Source organism: Schistocerca gregaria, chromosome 6 (assembly GCF_023897955.1).
Source record: "Schistocerca gregaria isolate iqSchGreg1 chromosome 6, iqSchGreg1.2, whole genome shotgun sequence".
NCBI lineage: Eukaryota > Metazoa > Arthropoda > Insecta > Orthoptera > Acrididae > Schistocerca > Schistocerca gregaria.
Window position 1 is genome coordinate 249,495,101 of NC_064925.1, and position 25,446 is coordinate 249,520,546.

The window sequence follows — 25,446 nt, forward strand, 5'->3', positions numbered from 1 at the left end:
TATGTGTGCATGTGCACACAGCTTTTTTCATGTGATACTGCAGGACACACAGGTCTCGCATTGTATATAATTTCTGGGCCATTTGTACGTCAGAAGTTGCAATTTTACTGTCAAATATTTTTCTATTCCTTTGGAATACCAGAAGTCAGTATTTGCTCATGAAATTCTTTTCTGTTGCCCTGCAATATCTGGAATTGTGTTTTACACATCACATCATTAATTACCAGTCATTCATTTACCTACTCACATCAGCAATTATTAACCACTTTCATGGCTTGTATATGGAAGATTGTTTTAAATACACTACACTCAGAAAAATCATCAATTAGTTTCTCATGTGTTTATAAGATTGAATGCAGTTTTTATATTTCCCATCTTGTGTGTGTTAAATGGCAAGTAAAAATCACTTCTGAATAGAGTTTTTGGTTTTCTTGTTACATTTCTTTAATATAATTCTTCTAAATTTTCCAGTTATTGAATGAAATTTGTCTGCAACTTTATATAAGAAAATCAGAATATCACCCTTGGTTGGAGGGTTAAAAGCAGCTACCATTTTAGAACGTGACCACTTTACAAATATACAGTCAAGGCATTGCTGCTGTAAACACTCACCCATTGCCATAATTGTAGCTGAGGTAGATAGCTTACAACGTGAAAGATGATATGTATAAAACAACCTCCTTAGACTTTTTTTGTTTTATTAACACAGTGTGGTATCTTAAGGGGAAATGATTCTGAATACTTCATCAAGAGAAAAGTAATGTGAATTTAGCAGGATAAATCAGACCCACACCCGCAAATCACTGTGTGACCTCAGAGTTGCCAAACAATACACACAACATTGTGAAGTCTTGGCAAAAAGAACGTATTGTTGCAGCTAGAATCTTGCATGATTGGATGTGTGTGTCAAATTTAGTGCAAGACACTCTGCTATTAAAATTTCAGACAAGTTATATGGCCAGGTAAAAATAGAGTAAAAAACTAAATCAATATCCATTGAGTGTTATTTCCATTCCTGTGACTTTCATTATGGGTAAGACTTGCAAGGGCTAAAGTTTATGTGTACTGCAACAACCTACAGCATTAAATGACAGCAGAAAGAGTGACAAATACTTTCAGAAAAAACTTTACAATACCCAAATTTATATTCACTGTTAACACATTTATTTTTTTCAGTAAAGCTATTCTTGCTGATTGTGGCCTATTTATTTATTTATTATTTATTTTTATTATATGCTTTCCATTTATGCCACCATCAACTATTTTGCTGCCCACAGTATTTCATTTCCTAACCTAATTCCATCACCACTATAGGACTCAATTCAACTATAGTTTATTATCCTTCTATTTCTGTCTATACATCAAAACAATGAAAGGTATCATCTACATGTAACATTTACTGTGATGGCACTCAGTTTTCTTTGCCAGTAAAAGCAGACAACATGTCATGAACAAGCTTTTCAATTTGCGGTACACTTCAGATCCAAAGAAAATTATAATCTTGAGTAGGGCTTGACACAGTGCACGGAGGTTGACTCAGTTTTCTTTGTATTTACTTCCTGATAATCCAAAGGGTACTGCTAGTACCAAAATATCAGCATACCCATATGTGAATTACTACTGAGGTGTAATTGTTAGAATACCTTGCTACATTAGGTAGTATTCCATTTCTAGCTGATGCTAATTTTAACTCATTCTGTCTCTTGATGATGCACTGAATAGATTTTGAACTTCTCTCTGTGCTGCCTGCCCCACTGACTTCGGAAAACATTGCACCACCTGACAGCGAGAAATTAATCAGGCAATCAGAAAGCTTTTCATTGTTGTAAAGCAGCTGCAAATTACTCCACACAGTGATTTGAAAATAAATAATTTGACCTTAATTTACACCAAAAAAAAAAAACATTGGCTATATGAAATAGATAACTGATGCATGAATAGCTCACCTAAGTCACCAAAAAAATTATTCCACTGAAAATGAAATAAACCATTCTGCAATTTTTCTCAACAGCAGCTACTCTCTACACTCTTTATTAATATCAGTTATGTGTGTGTCCCACATTTTGCATTTTAAATTTTACAAGTATTGTCACAGCTTTAAAAATTCACAATATCAGATTTTCAGGACTATCTCATAGGGTTAGGAATCTGTATGGGGCTAGGAAAAAATATTTTCCACTTTTTAGTCCATTTTAAAAATGTATCATAATAAAAATGTTTTTCAGTTAAATAATTGAGGCGCTGAAACTATAAGGGCCTAAATAACAAGTCACTGAATTTGAGATTATAGCGTATATGAATGCCCTTGACATCTGTCGATCTTGTGGTGAACCAGCTTTTCCAATACATCTGGCTGATATTGTAAGTACAAATATTCACAGAAATCAGTCTCATCAATTTATCTGGTATTCATTTCCATACGGGCCCAAAGCACAAAGCATAACATTGTTACTCTGCACCACTCAATTGTTATCTAGGGTTGTTACATAATTTAGTGTGTACAACATGTACATAACAGTAATACTCTATTTACCCATTTATGAGATGAGGTTTTTCACAAATTTGCCATTTGAAAAGTAGAGGCTCATCTTATACTCACAGAGTAAACTATTGCTGCTGAGGTCAATGTTTTTACAGTGTTGAATAGATTAATACAGAGCTCATTTTACATTGACAGAAAAAGCTCGGGCTGTTGCAGTTTTGTACAAATTAGTTTTGAACATTTCTGAAGGATAGAGCTTAGGAAACAATACTTTCTGTTGCATAGATGTAAGATTTTCTGATAAGCCAAAGTGCTTGATACAGTATCGACCTTGCTCAAAAATCAAGTGACATTTGACTTGTGGTTTTAGTGCAAGGCATATATAAGAAACTATGGACTATGGAGTAACAATCTCATGCTCTACTTAAAATCTGACAGTTTTGCAAAACACAAGAGGAAATAATATTAAATTCTTTCAACTGACAAACTTTTGCTGTATTGTGGGAATCTTTCTGTTGTGCCTATCGTGACTCAGCATCTCTGCTGTATGATGAGTACCAACTTTCCTTCTCTAATATTGTTAACACTTCATCCTGTATTTTCCATTGTTTGATTTTCACATCAAACAAAAATTTTTTTGTAAGTCTCAAAACTTTTGGAATTCTGGGGACTGGTTTCTTGCCATTACCAATATCAATAACAGGCAAAAATTGTTGAGACTTGAGATTCTGGTTTCTGAGCATGCATGAAATATCTATGTACCACAGTATACATAATTAATAATTATACAGAACCAACTGATCAAGCACTAAATGCATTAAACACTAGGTTTGAACAATCTAGTAATTATAGTAACTATAGTCAGTTCTTATATGTGATTTAAATACCATGTCAAAAGAAATACTACTAAAACAGTCTAAGAATTTAGAATGTATTTTAACTGTTGGTGATTATGTTGACATAGATGGGGCAGAATTAGCATGGAAAGGCTATGCTTACAAATCAGTTTTGTGTGGCAATAAACTTAATTTTTCTCATCAAATTTGAGGCCCAGGAACCCATAAAAAAATTTTAAATTTACAATTGCATCTCTCACTTTAACTTCTGAAAGATTAAAAACACTTCTGAATGATTGAAATGAAGACAGATACATTTTCAACAGAAAATTTAAAGGCTGTGTTGTCCACATATTTCTCCAGTCTCTTAACAGTTAGTTGCAACTATCTTATCACTGCAGGGGCTGAAAGGACAGCAGCATATTGAAAATGTGTCCATTAATAAGGAGCATTGTATGAGCTCCTTGTCATGCATGTAACACCATTAAACAGCAGTTAAAAAGAGGGTTACACTTAAAACACTGCCTCACAGGGTACAATTATCTCACAGAATTACCTGATAGGACATCACAGTCTCTATATGTACAATGACTTTGGTAGAGAAAGAACCATACCAAAACTGGAAGATATCCCTATGGATTCTCAAGGTTCAAAAAGATACCTAGTATATGAAAGCTACATGGACAGTCTATTTCATAGCTGCTTCCAGCAGAATTAGGTTATCAGTGTAGAGTGATATCTCCACAAAACCATACTAACATTAATCAGGGAGATGTCTGAATTATAAGAACCAGATAAGGTGGCAGTTGAGCATGCACTCCTTGTCTTCCATGCTCAGTTATTAAGAGCAACAGTGTGACGAATGCCCAAGGATATCTTTTTCAGGCTTGAGGAGAAAGATTCAAAAGCATGTTGCCAGCAGTTAATTAATTATCATGTGTTAAAAATGAACTAAAATTTTTGAAGAGGACTCTTTTGGCACTTGCACTGAGGGATGATGTTATGCTGTAAGAGACGCTGTCACAATTTGTTGATGCGTCATTTGCCACAGACAACACTGGTTGCTGGTCCCACATGAAGAAAAGTGGTAAACTTCTGTCTTGATTGAACTGAAGTAAATCTCTCAATGTACAGGTCTGTCAGTAGCAGTTATTTGAACAAAATATTTTGCCATAGTCTAGGCAACATCTCCTTTGTTGGTGTGGAGAATACATTTTTCATTACAGTTGTAACTGGGCACCTTTCAGCTTTGCCTGAAATCCTCCTGATGGTCTCCCATATAATCAATGGTTGTGGGAAACAGTTTATGAATGTCTGGCATGATATTTTCTTTCTCTCTTTTATGATATGCCAGCCAAAAAGGCTTGAAGTTCTCAGCTGATAATCTGCAATTGAACTTATGCTCCTGTGTTCAATTCTGGCGTGACGTTCTTCATTTCACTATGGGACCTGCTGTCTTCCCATTTGCCTTGAGGGCTTAGTAATGGGCCTGAAAGGACAGCAGCAAATTGAAAAATTGACCATTAATAAGGAGCATTGTTTGCATTCCATGCAGCGAAAAAAGTATCTAGGAGGGAGCTTGTAATCTTACCCTCCCACACATCACTATTAAAATTCTCTGTCTTTGTCAAATTTTGAAAGCTTCGAGAGGTGTAAGACGTACAAAATAAAAACTTTTTATTTATCTTCATTATCTCATTGCTGTTGTTGGCTCAAAGTCTTGTTATGTCTAGGGATACATTCTTGAGGCAGTAATTATGATTTAATGGGTTCCTGAAGATGTAATAACTGATGAACATTGCCTGTTGCTATGAATATCTTTTTATTCTATCCCATGGTTCTATACCGCACTGACTTCACACACTCCATTTGTACCACACCTCAAATTATATTATTAGAGACACAATAAAAAACATGTCTGATTACACTAGAGGCATGCCCACTGAAATATAATGCATCGTATACAAAACCATATGAAGTTCACTCAGTTCATTTCCAAATAAAATTTTAAAAAAAATTATCTTCAAATGACAGAGAGGAAGAACACTGAGTCACTATAAGGAAAAGGTAAAGGATGCAGCATAGATATGGTAATAAGCACTCAACATTGCTGTGAGTTGGAACTTTTGTGGATCTTGATGCTGTCATCTGCTACATGTTTCAGTATGGTGATCAAAGAAAACATGAAGACTGAACACTTCTAGATGTTGCAGCTTACATCATTACTGGAGTCATGGAGTCAATTTTATAGCTCGAGGACATATTGTTTTCATGGCGACATGTGGCACAGTGATGACATTTAACATATCAGTTTCAATTTTCAAAGAACTGCGGAATTACTTAATTTGGTCCACTTAGCATTATCAGATCTTCTGGATTCCAGAAACACTACACTAGTACCAAGGGCTGTAACCCATGGTATCTATTTTGAAGTAAAATACAGTTAAGAAAGAAGCACTATTTTAGTTTGAAATTATCAATAAAATGCAAATAGTTACGAAATTCAAATAATGGATTAAGAGTTATTACACACCATAAAAGATTACAATTTGCTTTAGTTTCTAGGTAGTAGACCTATATGTGTTAACCAGCTATAAATAGGTAAATAAAATTCCAGAAAGGGGAAATCCAGGATGGAATAATGATAGCCAGAGGCAGTGGTCTTGTGTGTATGAGTTATGTTTGCATGAATGTGTGTTTGCACGTTGCCTAATTTGGATGAAGGCCATTTTGGCCAAAACCCTGCCTGTTTGACAGTCTTGTTGTTGTTCTCATATGCTACTGAACATCTCCACTAAATAAATTTCCCATAGTTGTGTATAATTTTACAGATTTACATTTCTACTCTAGCCATTCCTTCTTTGGGATTGTGTACTACCCATCAATCTCATTTGTTTAGAATTGTACTCCATAATATTTGTTTCATTTCCTGCTTTTTTGTAGTTCTCACTTTCCCCTTTTTTTTCAATAGTACTTACTTTAAATTAATTTACTCATTAATTTACTCATTATCACTGATATAAAAATGTAAGCTAAAGGTGTAGAAAAATAAGTAATAAAGAATGTCAATACTTTGACATGTCCTATATTACACGTACATTTACTGTACACAATGTAATCTTACAGGATCAAATAAAACTCAATTAAATTCAAATTTAAACTACCTTAATGTTTTTGAAAATGTATCGCATTTGTAATAACTGTTCTTATGTAATTTTTGTGTCAATACAAAGTCTACTATTGCACAACAACTGACAAGTTAGTGTAACTCATTACATATGACAATATTATGAAAAGGATAGACTGCTATTCACCATATAGCAGAAATGATGAGACACACAGAGGCACAACAAAAAGACAACTAAACATGTAAGTGCTAGTGTGACTATGTTTGTGTATGCTGTCTGTTTTGGAAGAAAGTCCTCTGGCCAAAAGCTTGTGTGTTTAGTAGTCCTTTTATTGTGCCTGTCTGTGACTCATCATCTCTGCTATATGGTGAGTAGCAGGCTATCCTTTTCATAATATTGTCGTTACATGTGACTAAGACAGTATCTATAAATTTTTTAATTATGCACAGAGACCTCAAAGAACTGTTGTACTTTGTCTGTCACTACCAACTATCAAATTAATTTAAAATGTGAAATTCATATAGGAATACATCACAAAGGAAGTGATGGGATCAGCTCATGGAGTAACATAAACTGCTTATCACTGTAAATATTATACTCTTGCAAGGTGAGACTATGGGATGACATTACCAGTTTTTAATTTATTGGATCAATTCTGCATGACCTCTTTATTATCTGTTAATAACAGTATTATGTAGCTCTGAAGGTACCTTGTTGTTAAGTGTCATTTGATCATCACGGAAGCCCCGTCGAAAATATAACAAAAAATCAGCAGGTGTACATTCATTCCATGTTGATTGTCCAATTTTGACCTTCTGGGACCTGTCATCACCATCACTTCCATCTGAACCACCTGTCTCAGATGCAGAGCGACCTATATCATGTGCTTCTTTTATTAAAGCGTGGTGGGTCTTCAGAAGTTTTCTGCTTTGCGCAAGTCTCCATTTGTCATATTCAGCTCCACTTGACCTAGGTGTTGTTGTCTCAGCTGTCTTTCCCTCATGTTTCAGATTTGGGAAATTTACTTGCTGAAATATAGAGAACATATTAGGCAGTAGAACAAAAATTTAGATATTGCTAATAATTTGCTGGTGACTTCATATTCTGGTTTTTGTGTAAAATTTACTGAGAACATTAAAAAAAGTACAGTGTAATACAGTTTTCATTATCTAAGGATTTAAAGCCTGTAACAATGGATAATATATACGAGTGTGAATAAACTGATACACGAAAATTTTTGTGCTGTGTGACATGCCCAATAAGATAAATACTGTATATATAAACAATACTGAACAATAAATTACGAATTTCCAGAACAAAATGTTCACTTCTAAGGAGAGGTAAAAGGCTTTGTATGTGAGAAAAATGTAATTAAGAAGATGACAGCAATACTCCACATATGATGGAAAATGAAAAGTTTGCAATTAAACTCTTTACCATGTCTGTACAGCTTGACCATGGCATATGCTGGCATTTGCTCATATGATCACAAGTTAGAAAATTTTCCTAATTACAGTACTGTAAAATGTAAAAATACTATTTTATATCCATACTATGACAGAAAATCTATTAAGAATCTGCATGCGCTCCAGTTTAAGTATAGAGCAAAGTATAACACTGCATATTCAGTCATAAGTAGAAACACATATGGCTAATAAAAGAGCAGTCTGTGAAGTCTTCTATAGCTACTTCAGCAGAATCTTATTATGAGATCTGTCTCAAAAATTCAGCAACTGCAAAAGAGTATATATTAGACCTATTTACAAAAAATGCAGCTTGACTGATCCCACACATATCATTCTGTATTATGAATTTCTATTTGTATTAAAACTTTAGAACATGTTCCAGAATCAGACATTATGACCAATCATAAAAAAAAAATTTTCTCAGATCAGTGTGGGTTTTAGAAACACTGATCATGCAGAACCAAATTTGTGTTTTTCATATGAGGACTACCCAGAAACTAGAATTTAGGCCAACAAAGAAGCTTCAAAATTCCAGAATCATAAATTTTTGGTACCTGAGACTTCAATTAAATTAGATTAGATTAGATATACTTTCATTCCAATTGATCCATAGTGAGGAGGTCCTCCAGGATGCGAAAGATGTCAGAAAAACAACAATACATGACAAATATTTACAACTAAAACAAATAAGCTAATTTACCATTCCACAGGTCCCAAGTGGAATGATCATCATTTTTTAATGAACACGATATGAAGGAGTCATTTTACAAATACTAATGCACTGAATTTAAAATAAAAAAGGTTTTTATTTTATTAATAAGGTAATAAACATGTAATACAACTACTCTAATACTTATTTACAATGAACACATTACTGCACTGAAATGGTGCAGAAGTTAGATTGTACTTACACACACACACACACACACACACACACACACACACACACACACACACACACACACACATAATTTACAATGAACACATTACTGCAATGAAATTGTGCAGAAATTATATTGAATGAAACATTCCACGTGGGAAAAATATATCTAAAAACAAAGATGATGTGTCTTACCAAACAACAGCTCTGGCAGGTTGATAGACACACAAACAAACACAAACATACACACAAAATTCAAGCTTTCACAACCAACTGTTTCTTCTTCAGGAAAGAGGGAAGGAGAGGGAAAGACGAAAGGATGTGGGTTTTAAGGGAGAGGGTAAGGAGTCATTCCAATACCGGGAGTGGAAAGACTTACCTTAGGGGGAAAAAAGGACAGGTGTACACTCACACACACAAACACACATATCCATCCGCACATACACAGACACAAGCAGACATTTGTAAAGGCAAAGAGTTTGGGCAGAGATGTCAGTCGAGGCGGAAGTACAGAGGCAAATAAGTTGTTGAAAGACAGGTGAGGTATGAGCAGCGGCAACTTGAAATTAGCAGATGTTGAGGCCTGGCAGATATCAAGAAGAGAGGATATACTGAAGGGCAAGTTACCATCTCTGGAGTTCTGACAGATTGGAGTTAGTGGGAAGTATCCAGATAACTCGGACGGTGTAACACTGTGCCAAGATGTGCTGGCCGTGCACCAAGGCATGTTTAGCCACAGGGTGATCCTCATTACCAACAAACACTGTCTGCCTGTGTCCATTCATGCAAATGGACAGTTTGTTGCTGGTCATTCACACAAAGAAAGCTTCACAGTGTAGGCAGGTCAGTTGGTAAATCACGTGGGTGGTTTCACACGTGGCTCTGCCTTTGATCGTGTACACCTTCCGAGTTACAGGACTGGAGTAGGTGGTGGTAGTAGGGTGCATGGGATATGTTTTACACCGTTTCGATTTTACACAGAGTATGCAAAGGAACTTGCCCCCCTTCTTGCAGTGGTGTACCATAGGTGCCTAGAAAAGCGTAGTGTTCCGAAGGATTGGAGAAGGGCACGTGTCATACCAGTTTTCAAGAAGGGACGTCGATCAGATGCACAAAACTATAGACCTATATCTCTAATGTTGATCAGTTGTAAAATTTTGGAACACTTATTATGTTAGTGTATAATGACTTTTCTGGAGACTAGAAATCTACTTTGTTGGAATCATCATGGGTTTCGAAAAAGATAATCGTGTGAAACCCAGCTTGCACTATTCATCCACAAGACTCAGAGGGCCATAGACACAGGTTCTCAGGTAGACTCCATGTTTCTTGACTTCCACAAGTCATTCAATACAGTTCCCCACAGTCCTTCAAAGAACAAAGTAAGAGCATATGGACTATAAGACCAATTGTGTGATTGGATTGAAGAGTTCCTAAATAACAGAATGCAGCATGTCATTCTTAATGGAGAGAAGTCTTCTGAAGTAAGAGTGACTTCAGGTGTGCTGCAGGGTAGTGTCATAGGACCGTTGCTGTTCACAATATACATAAATGATCTTGTGGATAACATTGGAAATTCACCAAGGCTTTTTGCAGATGATGCTGTAGTATATTGAGAGGTTGTAACAATGGAAAATTATACTGAAATGCAGCAGGATCTGCAATAAATTGACGCATCATGCTCGGAATGCCAATTGAGTCTCATAGTAGACAAGTACAATGTGCTGCAAATACATAGAAAGAAAGATCCTTTATCATTTAGCTACAATATAGCAGGTCAGCAACTGGAAACAGTTAATTCCATAAATTATCTGGGAGTAGGCATTAGGATTGATTGAAAATGGAATTATCATATCAAGTTGATCGTCGGTAAAGTAGATGTCAGACTGAGATTCATTGGAAGAATCCTAAGGAAATGCAATCCGAAAAAAAAGGAAGTAGGTTACAGTACACTTGTTCGCCCACAGCTAGAATATTGCTCACCAGTGTGGGATCAGTATCAGGTAGAAGAGATAGAGAAGAGCCAACAGAGAGCAGAATGCTTCAATACAGAATCATTTAGTAATTGCGAAAGCGTTACGGAGATGATAGATAAACTCCAGTGGAAGACCCTGCAGGAGAGACGCTCAGTAGCTCGGTACGGGCTTTTGTTGAAGTTTTGAGAACATACCTTCACCAAGGAGTCAAGCAGTATATTGCTCCCTCCTACATATATCTCAGGAAGAGACCATGAGGATAAAATCAGAGAGATTAGAGCCCACACAGAGGCATACCAACAATCTTTCTTTCCACGAACAATACAAGACTGGAATAGAAGGGAGAACTGATAGAGGTACTCAAAGTACCCCGTGCCACACACCACCAGCTGGCTTGCAGAGTATGGATCTAGATGGATGTAGATGTCCAGTTTACCCAAATAGTTTTACGTGGTATCGTCTGTAAGCAGTTCTTTTTTAGATTGACTGAATTTTCAGTAAGCAAATGACTACCAGCCGCTTTGGCTATGACTGAGCCTTTGCGATAGATCCAGTTCTTATCCATATTTTAACATTTCTAGACCTTGCCTCAGCTAATTCTATATTTAGTCAGGCCTTCCATTGGATAGTACAACACCTTTTGCTGTAGATCAGGTTCTTCTCTAATGATTTGCATGCTCAATTGCAATGTATGAAACATACAAATTAACAATTATGGGAATGATAGAGTATTACTCACCATAAAGATGACACATTGAGTTGCAGACAGGCATAATGAATAGACTGTTACATGTTATGCTTTTTTAGGCTAAAGCCTTCAACAGAAAAGAAAAACACACATGCCAAAGTTTGGCCTTAACTGCCAGAGATAATGGTCATGTGTATGTGAGGTGTGCTTGTTTGTGTGAATGCACATGTGTTTGTAAAGACAGTCACACACAAAACACTATCTTGAGGGACACTGTTCTCCTGCCCAAAGTGATCAGATGAGATGTCACCGACTCAGTATTGAAAATACTGTGTCAAGAGAAAGGACCGAATAAAAATGGGAAGACCCCCAACAAAAACCCCATTTATCAAGCTGCTCAAGGATAAGGTGCCTCCAAGTAGTATCATAGGCCTTCTCAGTTTCCAAAGACCAGGTTATCAAAGGTGGAGCAATACCTCCTGAATGCGCACTGAAAGTGACTAAGGAGTTGCCTGCATTCTAAGATCCAGATACAGTGTCAGTTGACTATCCACTCCAAGGTCTTTTACACACCCTTAGTGAAGCAACACTGCAGTAACTACTCAGGGATGTATGTTCTTTCCCAGGTTTTAAAAAGGAATTAAAATTTCCTCGCGTCACAAGTTGGGAAAGTGACCTGACACCCAAATGGCATTAAAAAGTGTGAAAAGCATATCTTTGTTTCATTTTGTGAGGTGCCTCAGCATACAGTAATGGATTCTGTCATGACCAGAGGATGTGCCACAAGCCACAGACAGTGCAGGATCCATTTCCCACATGGAAAATAGGCAATTGTAATTTTCGTCAGTGATGGACCTAAGGTCCAAACTGTCCCTCTCAGCAACTGTTGGTCGCGAATCAACATGGGATATTATTACTTCCCCTCTTGTTTTGCCATCTGCCTTCTTAAAATTAATTTTTTTCACTTTTAACTAATTACCATTAACATATATGAGCATACCTGCATTTTCATAAAAGAGAAAGATTGGCCCTCAGTTTTAAATAATATAAGACCAAATCTAATTTTGTGTTTAGTTTTATGTATGTAATTGATTTTCTAATTTATTTGGACTGTTCCTATTTAGTATCTTTTGTTATAGGGTGAAATCAGTAATTGTTTCTCAATTTAAATTCTATTGTTGACTTATAATGAAATATAAATTGTGTACTAATTATAAACACCTGGGAGATGAAACAATAGCATTCTTTAAGTATTTATTTGGCTCTATTCGAAAACATGTTAGCAAAGCCACCTCTTAATTAATTCCAAAGTAAGTAACAGTTTTGTCAAAAGTATTGTTTGTCTAATGATATTTGTTAATTCCCTTATTTCAACAAATAATTTGGCCTAACCCTTGTTGTAGAAGAAACTGTTAAAAGGAACAATTTTTTTGATGTATTCAGTTAATTTAATGAGTTAAGTGTTAATTGTAATTTCTGTAAATTTAATTACAAATAATGTGTAGTTTCATTACCCATTATTGTGAGGATTTATGATTACCCGATTTTTGGTCACAAGACAATCAGTCCATGGCCGAGTTTCAGATGAGAAACCTGTATTGGTTAGATCAACAAGAATGCATCACCTTAAATGTGAAAACAATTGTATCACAATCAGGTCATGTGTTAAAACAATGACAGTGTCTGTTCCTATGTACCACAATATTCTGCAAGAAGTGTGGACAGTGGGTTAGGTTTTTACTGCTCATAGATGTTCAATAGTAAACTATTATAGCAGTATGTGGAGGTTTGCCTGCAAACTATTAATGAGGCTAATGGAACATTAAAACAATAGTGCACTGGTCATATGCAACTGTGTACTTTGGAGGGGGGGGGGGGGGGGGGGCTGTGAACAGTGTAAGTAAACTACTGTGAAATGCAACTGTGCACCTGTTAGCTACAGTATTTAAAGTAGTCAGTGTTTTACTTCCACATCCAGTTTTTCTGCCACTATCACAATGCAGAACGTCAACACCAAGGACAACAAATGGCGCTGGAAAACTGGATCCTGACTGGCAGTTGCAGTGATTGTGGCAAAATAGGCCGCCATAGCCTTGCCAATGTCTTGCAGACTGGTTTTGAGAGCACTGTTCCCCATTATAGCAGCCATTGGGCACCTCTCTTCTCTCACAGGAATTCTCCTGATAGTCTCCCACACAATGGAACTCTTGGAGTTTAAGAAGTGTTGCCATGACCTCTTCTTGGTCTCACAAATAATCTGGTAACATTTTGCCCTCATTACCCTAAAGACTGCAAGATTCTCTGCAGTTGGCTGACACTTGAACCAACACAGAGCTGCATGCCTAGTTCTGATTGCAGAGTGGCATTTGTCACTCCACCAAGGGACAGGCTGCCTCTTCAGTTGTCCCATGGACTGTGGAATTGATGCTTTAGTGGAGGAGTGGATTCATTTTGGTAATATGACACATCCATACCTCAACATTGGCATGATGTTCAAACTGGGCCAGCTGGATATAAAGTGTCCAGCCTATCCAGCCTACTCTTCTGAACACCCATCATAGCAATTTCCTTTCGTGTTCCAATCCACCTGGCAGGTGAACCCAGACTGTGATGCGATCACTTCCATGCAAGTCATCGACCATTTCCCATTGAGCAGTGTCAGCAGGAGAGTAAAGTGAGAGACTGATGGCAGAGAATGACACAGCTGCAGGGCAGAAGTTTGTGCTCTGTCCTGTATTTAGAAAATATACATATGATGATATGAGAAGTCTCTCAACTGCTCTAACCATGGGGCAGGTAGTTGCATCACATTGTGTGCACAAACACCACAGGGGATGAAGGGTTGGGGAGTTGTGTAAGAGGGTTGTTTAGAGTCTCTTCATTGAGTACATCATGTGGAGACATACTGTCAATGGATGATGCATATGCACTGATATTGGAACTGCTTCTAAATTCATTGTAAGGGAGAGAGGTACTGATGAAAATACCTACTACTCTTCTAGCTCATTCTCCACTCGTGTCACCCTTTCTGTGGCATACTTAGCCTGACAGCTCAGGGGAATATGAGTGAGTGAAATTAGTCTCCTGGAGACATAGACACAGACACAGTGGTCTACCCTGAAACAGTAGACGATCTTACTCGACATGCATCCTAAACCTCTGCAAGTTCCACTAAACTATGGGAGCCATCAATCTCCTTCCTCCTGTCTCTCTGCTGGGGTGAAAAGACTGCAGTGAGTAGAGGTTCGGTCATGAGGTGGGATGATTGCATTGCACATACCTCATACTCCATCAGCTCTGAGGAAGATTCAGATGAAGCATCAGGTAGAGTCACATCAACGTGGTTTGAAGGTTTACTACTTGATTTTACCTGCTGTTGTTGCTTTACAATGGATTTTCTCTGTTTTGAGGGCTTATCTGGAGGTGGAGTAGGTGTAGTAATGGCCAGGCTGGGCTTTTGAACAGCCTCAGCCATTGGTGGTGCCTGAAGCACTCCCATGTTCGATGTTGGCACTGTACCTTTGTCTCATATTCTGGGGGTGGGGGTGGGGGGGCTACAGGCTCTAAAATACTTGCTGCCTTGCAAGTAGTGTGCTGACACATGCAGGTCTTAGTGCTGACTCTCATTATCTTCATTTGTGTAGGGGCATCAGATTTTGGAGTATGCTTCTAAAGCATTGATGCAAAAGATGTAGCAAATGTAGGAGGCTGCATGGACTTGTAGATCTGTTTGGTGTCACCATAGGGGGACACACTTTGTTATTATTTCCTGTACTTTGCATTCCTCTAGAAAGATTCTGCAGTCCCTACTCCAAACAGGTTGATCTCCAGGGCAGTTGAAACTCTTGGCAGGAGAAGAGCAACCAACTCATTCATGAGCAGCCTTACCACAACATCTAACACTTTAGATGACCCAAAGTGATGTGAAGTTGGATTACAAAATTCACACCTCTCTCACATCAGTTGACTTACTTGATCTGCATAGCAGATCTCCTTCCACAAACTACTGGCTCCGTCGATCTCCAAAACCTTCTTCAATGTAGAATAATGCTGGTTACAGGTATCTGTAATATGCTCTCTCTACTTTTGAAATAATTTAGTACTCAAAGAATAATTTTAGTTCAGTCCTAGTATATTTCAACTTCCACCAATAACATATTCACCATTTCTCATACTAATATTCGAATGTTTATAAGTCAGTCAATTCATCTAGCCTAACTCGATAAAATACATCTGCAGCAAAATTGGTTTAACAACCACATAATTTATGAACCCATCTTGCCTCTAGTGAGTCCAATATATGAAGTACTTAAAAGTCTAAATTCAATTGCTCATTTTTCTTTAACAGTAATCACAGTCACTAAAGCAGCAAAAAATACTACATAATTACACCTTGTTCTTTCATCACTGCTTCTGTGGCACTAGTGGCAAACACTTGTTGGTGTCATTCGACCACCACGCTTACAGTCTTCTCATAACAAACTTCCAACCTACACACAGAAACAATTGGTGCAGTAGATACATTTCCACTCTCCCACTTATATTTATAATATTATGTGTTCAAGACAGTAGAAGGTTGAGTGGTTCTAGGATTTACGTGGAAATTCTTGAAACACTATGTATTTCTCACCTCAGCTAGAACATGCAATATTTTATACACAATCATCATGTACATTAATATTCCACATAATACTAATTCACATTTTAACCAGCATACATCCTATTTCTTTTAACAGTCAAGAACAGACTTTTATTTAATATGTAGCTCTTCTGTTTTCATTCTACTTTGATAATAACAACTTGAGCATTTCACCTAATGTTGGAGTCAGTTCTTTTATATCTAGTGATCATGCAGACAACATTTCTGATTTCCAGTCATAAACTCCAGGTGTCATATACACTTTATTATTTCATCCTATTCTATGAGAGTAATCCCAAAAGTAAAGTTTCCTATTTTTTTATAAGTACATAGATCTGTTTATTTCTACAATGGTTTGCATCAGTTTACAGCTTGAACATTTAGCTATTTTTTGACATAATCACCTTTTCTGTCGCTACCTTTTTGTAGATACTGTGGCAGTTTTTATATGCCCAAGTCATACCAGCTTGCCACAATGTTGTTTAGAAAGTTATGAACCTTTTCTTTCATGAAAGTGATTCAACTCCAATGATGAGGTGAAAGAAGAGGTTCATAACTCACTGAACAGCATTGCAGTGAGCTGGTATGACATGGGCATACAAAAACTGCCACAGTGTCTACAGAAATGCATCAACAGAAATAGTGATTATGTCAAAAAATAGCTAAATGTTCAAGCTGTAAACTGATGTAAACCATTGTAGAAATAAACAGGTCTATGTACTTATAAAAAGAAATAGGCGACCGTACTTTTGGGATAACCTTCATAATTCTTTGTACTATTTTTTCTTTATCACATACTAGCTTCATTATTCATTAATAGTCTGGAGGAGCTCTGGGCAAAGGACAGTGTTCTTTCTGACACTCATAACAAATAACAATACAAATGGTACATAGAATTCAAACTTACCAGAATAATTCCTATAAAATGTGTGACTTCTGTCACGATACTGTCCTTTTCCCCTATGATCAGTACCTATACCTTACATGTGGGTTCACCCTATGAGTGCACTTCCTCCTTCCATTCTGGTAGGTATGATCCATCAAAAAACACCTCTATTCATAAGGCCACAGGCCATCCTATCTCTATGTAGGTACGTCTGCCCTATATCCTTAGTAAATGCTGGGTATGCCCCACTTGCCTTTTGTGAGTAAGCCTCATGGTTCATTGCCCTAGTATACATCTTTATGTATACTATAATGAAATATTTCTAGTAAAAATAAAAATCTATTTTACACTTCACTTTCACTTCTAGATACTTCATTTAGTCCCTGGAGTTCTCCTCTACTTTTCAACTTATACTTACTTGGTATATACTATATCTCTATACACTATTCAATATATAATATGTTTACTTAAGTTATAAGAGTCCCACTATCCTATGAATTGTCAGAAGATTTACTTAACTGACATTCCTTAATAATTATCACAATCGAATCTTCTATTGCTTATGTTCTCTTTCCTTACTCATGCCTCCTTCTTATATACTTGACATGGAATCCTTCAGTTTTTATATATGTATTTATGTATGCAATATTGAACTGTCATAGTTGTCATACCAAACAAAGATTCCAAGACTTACCAAGCGGGAAAGCACCGGTAGACAGGCACAATAAAATAACACACAAACACACACACAAAATTTCTAGCTTTCGCAACCAACGGTTGCTTCTTTAGGAAAGAGGGAAGGAGAGGGAAAGACAAAAGGATGTGGGTTTTAAGGGAGAGGGTAAGGAGTCATTCCATTCCATTCCATTGGAATGACTCCTTACCCTCTCCCTTAAAACCCACATCCTTTTGTCTTTCCCTCTCCTTCCCTCTTTCCTAAGGAAGCAACCATTGGTTGTGAAAGCTAGAAATTTTGTGTGTGTGTTTGTGTTTGTTAGTGTTTCTATCAACATACTGAGCAGAAAGACTTAACTTAGGGGGAAAAAAGGACAGGTGTACACTCTCACATACACACATATCCATCCACACATACACAGACACAAGCAGACATTTGTAAAGGCAAAGAGTTTGGGCAGAGATGTCAGTTGAGGCAGAGGTACAGAGGCAAAGAAGTTGTTGAAAGACAGGTGAGGTATGAGTGGCGGCAACTTGAAATTAGTGGAGGTTGAGGCCTGGCAGATATCGAGAAGAGAGGATATACTGAAGGGCAAGTTCCCATCTCTGGAGTTCTGACAGATTGGTGTTAGTGGGAAGTATCCAGATAACTCGGATGGTGTAACACTGTGCCAAGATGTGCTGGCCTTGCACCAAGGCATGTTTAGCCACACGGTGATCCTCATTACCAACAAACACTGTCTGCCTGTGTCCATTCATGTGAATGGACAGTTTGTTGCTGGTCATTCCCAAATAGAAAGCTTCACAGTGTAGGAAGGTCAGTTGGTAAATCACGTGGGTGCTTTCACACGTGGCTCTGCCTTTGATCGTGTACACATTCTGGGTTACAGGACTGGAGTAGGTGGTGGTGAGAGGGTGCATGGGACAGGTTTTACACCGGGGGCAGTTACAAGGGTAGGAGCCAGAGGGTAGGGAAGGTGGTTTGGGGATTTCATAGGGATGAACTAAGAGGTTACAAAGGTTAGGTGGATGGCGGAAAGACACTCTTGGTGGAGTGGGGAGGATTTCATGAAGAAGGGTACTCATTTCAGGGCAGGATTTGAGGAAGTCATATCCCTGCTGGAGAGCCACATTCAGAGTCTGATCCAGTCCTGGAAAGTATCCTGTCACAAGTGGGGAAGTGGGGCACTTTTGTGGTTCTTCTGTGGGAGGTTCTGGGTTTGAGGGGACGAGGAAGTGGCTCTGGTTATTTGCTTCTGTACCAGGTTGGGAGGGTAGTTGCGGGATGCAAAAGCTGTTTTCAGGTTGTTGGTGTAATGGTTCACGGATTCCGGACTGGAGCAGATTCGTTTGCCATGAAGACCTATGCTGTAGGAAGGGACCGTTTGATGTGGAATGGGTGGCAGCTCTCATAATGGAGGTACTGTTGCTTGTTGGTGCGTTTGATGTGGACGGACGTGTGAAGCTGGCCATTGGACAGATGGAGGTCAACGTCAAGGAAAGTGGCATGGGTTTTGGTGTAGGACCAGGTGAATCTGATGGAACCAATGGAGTTGAGGTTGGAGAGGAAATTCTGGAGTTCTTCTTCACTGTGAGTCCAGATCATGAAGATATCATCGATAAATCTGTACCAAACTTTGATTTGGCAGGCCTGGGTAACCAAGAAGGCTTCCTCTAAGCGACCCATGAATAGGTTGTCGTACGAGGAGGCCATCCTGGTACCCATGGCTGTTCCCTTTAATTGTTGGTATGTCTGGCCTTCAAAAGTGAAGAAGTTGTGGGTCAGGATGAAGCTGGCTAAGGTAATGAGGAAAGAGGTTTTAGGTAGGGTGGCAGGTGATTGGTGTGAAAGGGTGTGCTCCATCGCAGTGAGGTGCTGGACATGCGGAATATTTGTGTATAAGGAAATGGCATCAATGGTAACAAGAATGATTTCCGGGGGTAACAGATTGGGTAAGGATTCCAGGTGTTCAAGAAAGTGGTTGGTGTCCTTGATTAAGGATGGGAGACTGCATGTAATGGGCTGAAGGTGTTGATCTACGTAGGCAGAGGTACGTTCTGTGGGGGCTCAGTAACCAGCTACAATGGGGCCGCCAGGATGATTGGGTTTGTGAATTTTAGGAAGAAGGTAGAAGGTACGGGTACAGGGTGTCGGTGGGGTCAGGGGGTTGATGGAGTCAGGTGAAAGGTTTTGTAGGGGGCCTAAGGTTCTGAAGATTCCTTGAAGCTCTGCCTGGACATCAGGAATGGGATTACCTTGGCAAACTTTGTATGTGGTGTTGTCAGAAAGCTGATGCAGTCCGTCAGCCACATACTCCCGACGATCAAGTACCACGGTCGTGGAACCGTTGTCCGCCGGAAGAATGATGATGGATCAGCCAGCCTTCAGATCACAGATAGCTTGGGCTTCAGCAGTGGTGATGTTGGGAGTAGGATTAAGGTTTTTTAAGAAGGATTGAGAGGCAAGGCTGGAAGTCAGAAATTCCTGGAAGGTTTAGAGAGGGTGATTTTGAGGAAGAGGAGGTGGGTAACGCTGTGACAGAGGACGGAGCTGTTCCAGGCAGGGTTCAATTTGGATTGTGTCTTGGGGAGTTGGATCATTAGGAGTAGGATTAGGATCATCTCTCTTTGTGGCAAAGTGATATTTCCAGCAGAGAGTACAAGTGTAGGACAGTAAATCTTTGACGAGGGCTGTTTGGTTGAATCTGGGAGTGGGGCTGAAGGTGAGGCCTTTGGATAGGACAGAAGTTTCGGATTGGGAGAGAGGTTTGGACGAAAGGTTAACTACTCAATTAGGGTTTTGTGGTTCCAGATTATGTTGATTGGAATTTTGAGGTTTTGGAGGGAGTGGAGCTGGAAGTGGAATATTGAGTAGATGGGAGAGACTGGGTTTGTGTGCAATGAGAGGCCTGGTTTCCCACCTCCAGAAAAACAACTCACTCACCCTTCACAACCTTTCCAGCAAACGTCAACCTCCTCTCAATCAAAATTCCTAGTGGGCACAACTCGCAAGGATGACACAGTCAAACTCCTAGCAGGTACAAATCTCTAACAACTGAGGATTACGCAGTCCAACTCCTAGTGGGCACAACTCTCTAACAACTGAGGATGATGGAGTCACCTACCAGGAGCAGTTTTGGGCAACATAATAACAATTCATCGCTGGTATGTTTCTCTAATAAACTTTAAGTGGGGGTTGATAGAATAGTGTAAGAAGTAGGGGGTAGCGTATAAAGTTGGGGGAATTCGATGCAAAAAAATTTCATTACAGAAGAAACACCAAAAACAACTCGAGATCTGATGGTCGTTGCTCCGCCCATTAACACTAAACATTAATGTCTCTGGGAGATATACAACTTTATGTCCTTTACGTTGAATTTTCCCTTCTCTGATCCTGTTGTAGGATCTACTAAGAATAAGGCTTTGGGATGTATTACTGTTTGTATTCAGTAAGGTCCTTCATATTTCTTAAAATACTTATGTGTCTATTTCTTCAGGGCAGAGCTCTGTTGTTGTTGTTGTTGTTGTCTTCAGTCCTGAGACTGGTTTGATGCAGCTCTCCATGCTACTCTATCCTGTGCAAGCTGCTTCATCTCCCAGTACCTACTGCAACCTACATCCTTCTGAATCTGCTTAGTGTACTCATCTCTCGGTCTCCCTCTACGATTTTTACCCTCCACGCTGCCCTCCAATGCTAAATTTGTGATCCCTTGATGCCTCAAAACATGTCCTACCAACCGATCCCTTCTTCTAGTCAAGTTGTGCCACAAACTTCTCTTCTCCCCAATCCTATTCAATACCTCCTCATTAGTTACGTGATCTATCCACCTTATCTTCAGTATTCTTCTGTAGCACCACATTTCGAAAGCTTCTATTCTCTTCTTGTCCAAACTAGTTATCGTCCATGTTTCACTTCCATACATGGCTACACTCCAAACAAATACTTTCAGAAACGACTTCCTGATACATAAATCTATATTCGATGTTAACAAATTTCTCTTCTTCAGAAACGCTTTCCTTGCCATTGCCAGTCTACATTTTATATCCTCTCTACTTTGACCATCATCAGTTATTTTACTTCCTAAATAGCAAAACTCCTTTACTACTTTAAGTGTCTCATTTCCTAATCTAATTCCCTCAGCATCACCCGATTTAATTTGACTACATTCCATTATCCTCGTTTTGCTTTTGTTAACGCAGTATCGTATCTCCCATTTCGTCTTCATCTACATCCTCTTCTATTTCCATAATATTGTCCTCAAGTACATCGCCCTTGTATAAACCTTCTATATACTCCTTCCACCTTTCTGCCTTCCCTTCTTTGCTTAGAACTGGGCTGCCATCTGAGCTCTTGATATTCATACACGTGGTTCTCTTCTCTCCAAAGGTCTCTTTAATTTTCCTGTAGGCAGTATCTATCTTACCCCTAGTGAGATAAGCTTCTACATCCTTACATTTGTCCTCTAGCCATCCCTGTTTAGCCATTTTGCACTTCCTGTCGATCTCATTTTTGAGACGTTTGTATTCCTTTTTGCCTGCTTCATTTACTGCATTTTTATATTTTCTCCTTTCATCAATTAGATTCAATATTTCTTCTGTTACCCAAGGATTTCTAGCAGCCCTCGTCTTTGTACCTACTTTATCCTCTGCTGCCTTCACTACTACATCCCTCAGAGCTCCCCATTCTTCTTCTACTGTTTTTCTTTCCTCCATTCCTGTCAATTGTTCCCTTATGCTCTCCCTGAAACTCTCTACAACCTCTGGTTCTTTCAGTTTATCCAGGTCCCATCTCCTTAATTTCCCACATTTTTGCAGTTTCTTCAGTTTTAATCTACAGGTCATAACCAATAGATTGTGGTCAGAGTCCACATCTGCCCCTGGAAATGTCTTACAACTTAAAACCTGGTTCCTAAATCTCTGTCTTACCATTATATAATCTATCTGATACCTTTTAGTATCTCCAGGGTTCTTCCACGTATACAACCTTCTTTCATGATTCTTAAACCAAGTGTTAGCTATGATTAAGTTGTGCTCTGTGCAAAATTCTACTAGGCGGCTTCCTCTTTCATTTCTTAGCCCCAATCCATATTCACCTACTATGTTTCCTTCTCTCCCTTTTCCTACACTCGAATTCCAGTCACCCATTACTATTAAATTTTCGTCTCCCTTCACTATCTGAATAATTTCTTTTATTTCATCGTACATTTCTTCAATTTCTTCATCATCTGCAGAGCTAGTTGGCATATAAACTTGTACTACTGTAGTAGGTGTGGGCTTCGTATCTATCTTGGCCACAATAATGCGTTCACTATGCTGTTTGTAGTAGCTTACCCGCATTCCTATTTTCCTATTCATTATTAAACCTACTCCTGCATTACCCCTATTTGATTTTGTGTTTATAACCCTGTAGTCACCTGACCAGAAGTCTTGTTCCTCCTGCCACCGAACTTCACTAATTCCCACTATATCTAACTTTAACCTATCCATTTCCCTTTTTAAATTTTCTAACCTACCTGCCCGATTAAGGGATCTGACATTCCACGCTCCGATCCGTAGAACGCCAGTTTTCTTTCTCCTGATAACGACATCCTCCTGAGTAGTCCCCGCCCGGAGATCCGAATGGGGGACTATTTTACCTCCGGAATATTTTACCCAAGAGGATGCCATCATCATTTAATCATACAGTAAAGCTGCATGTCCTCGGGAAAAATTACGGCTGTAGTTTCCCCTTGCTTTCAGCCGTTCGCAGTACCAGCACAGCAAGGCCGTTTTGGTTAATGTTGCAAGGCCAGATCAGTCAATCATCCAGACTGTTGCCCCTGCAACTACTGAAAAGGCTGCTGCCCCTCTTCAGGAACCACACGTTTGTCTGGCCTCTCAACAGATACCCCTCCGTTGTGGTTGCACCTACGGTACGGCCATCTGTATCGCTGAGGCACGCAAGCCTCCCCACCAACGGCAAGGTCCATGGTTCATGGGGGGAGGCAGAGCTCTGTAGGTGTTGTTTTACCAGAACTAGGTCTTTGACCTTGTACTGAGGTTCACTCACTCTTTGTTGTGCCTTTTCAACTAAATTTCTGGAAACTATTTCCTGATTGAGAGTGTCATCAACAGTAGGTTGTTTGGCCCAGTTAAAATATCTAATCAGAGGTTCTCCTACAAAAGGTTTGCCAGTTACCTCAAAGGTGTTAATCCAGTTGATAAATGTGGTAATTCATTTCAAATAAGCTCAAAGTCTTCAATTTTTGCATCGCCCATAAAGTATGCTTCTCATGGCAGTAGGTGCGGCATAATTTCCCAATTCCTTTCATAACTCTATCACACAGATTCGAGAATGGGTTATAGTTGGATATTAATACTTGATGAATATTTTCCCAAGCTAGAAAATTTTTAAATTTGTTACTGACAAATTGTGGTTCATAATTTGTGAGAAATTGTTCTGGTTTTCCTACCTGTAGAAAGTACTGTTGCAATCAGCATATAACCATCTGTGTATTTGCTCTTTTGATAGGATATAACATACTTTGACCAGCACTCTATGATTACCAAAATGTATGTTAGTCCTCCCTTTCCTTCAGGAATCAGTCCAAAAAAATCTACTGCTGTAAGATCATGTAACGACATAGGAATAATTGGATACATTTTGTACTCTCTTGCACCTTCTGACAGATTTCACAGGTCCTAATTAAAGATGACACTTTATATCCTAGCTTCTTAAAATAATAGAATTTATTCATATGAGCTATACACTTTTTCATCCTGAAGTGTCAATATCCTGTATGAAAATACCACGCAATTTCATCTTCCATTAAATTTGGTATGCATATGAGCCAACAATGCAATGTTATACTGTCTCTCCAAAACAAATTACGCCCTATAACTTTCCACTTACCTGCTTCATTCAGAGGTAAGGAATTCATTATCACATAGCAAACATATTGGTAAAATAGGGATCATGATGTATGTTCTCTGTTACTCTTTGTGCGATTTTTGTACCTTGGTGTATGGATACTCTCCTGTCAGAAAATTGCAAAAATAACACCGGGTACTTCTGTCCATTTTAACTCTTCCATACCTATAAGCAACCTAGAAAATGTGTCTGGTACAATATTCTCAGAACCCTTTACATACTGCATCCTAATGTCACATTCCTGTAGGAATAGCATCCATTGCATTAATCTACCATGCATCAATTGGTGACTCATTAGAAAAGATAAAGCCTGATGATCTGTATAGATACGGATTTCTGACCCCCATACTAATGTTTGAAATTTCAGAATACTCCATACAATTGCTAACAATTCCTTTTCAGTAGGCATGTAATTTAATTCATATTTATTCAGACTATGGTTAGCAAAGGCTATGGTTCGATGTTCTCCATGATCTAGAGCCCGCTCTCCTTGGAAGAGTTCTCCAGTGATACCATAATCAGATGCATCAATTGAAATTTTCAAATGGCCTGTCCATAATCAGATGATGTAGTATGGGTGATTCTACTAGTGCTCTCTTGATATTTCGAAATGCATCATTTGCCTCTTGATCCCAAATCGATGGTATTCCCTTTCTTAACAAATGTAAAATTCTTGGGTCATTCAGTTCTTGACTTTATATATATCATCTATAGTATCAGGCCATTCCTATAAATCCCTTCAATTGTCATATGTTTCTAGAGGGTGGACATTCTTTAATAGCTTTTATGTGTTCAGGATCTGGTCTAATACCCTGCACCCCTACAATATGTCCCAAAAACTTAAGCTCTTGACCCACAAAGTTTGATTTAGACAATTTCA

General features: G+C 38.5%; 1 protein-coding gene across 1 annotated transcript in view; it reads right to left on the reverse strand.

Annotated features, from left to right (window-relative positions):
- Positions 1 to 25,446, reverse strand: part of LOC126278544 (uncharacterized) — a 204,720-nt gene that overhangs the window by 136,447 nt on the left and 42,827 nt on the right. The window contains exon 2 of the mRNA XM_049978723.1: positions 7,157 to 7,474. Coding sequence (XP_049834680.1) covers positions 7,157 to 7,474 — 318 coding nt within the window. The remainder of the gene's footprint in view (positions 1 to 7,156; positions 7,475 to 25,446) is intronic.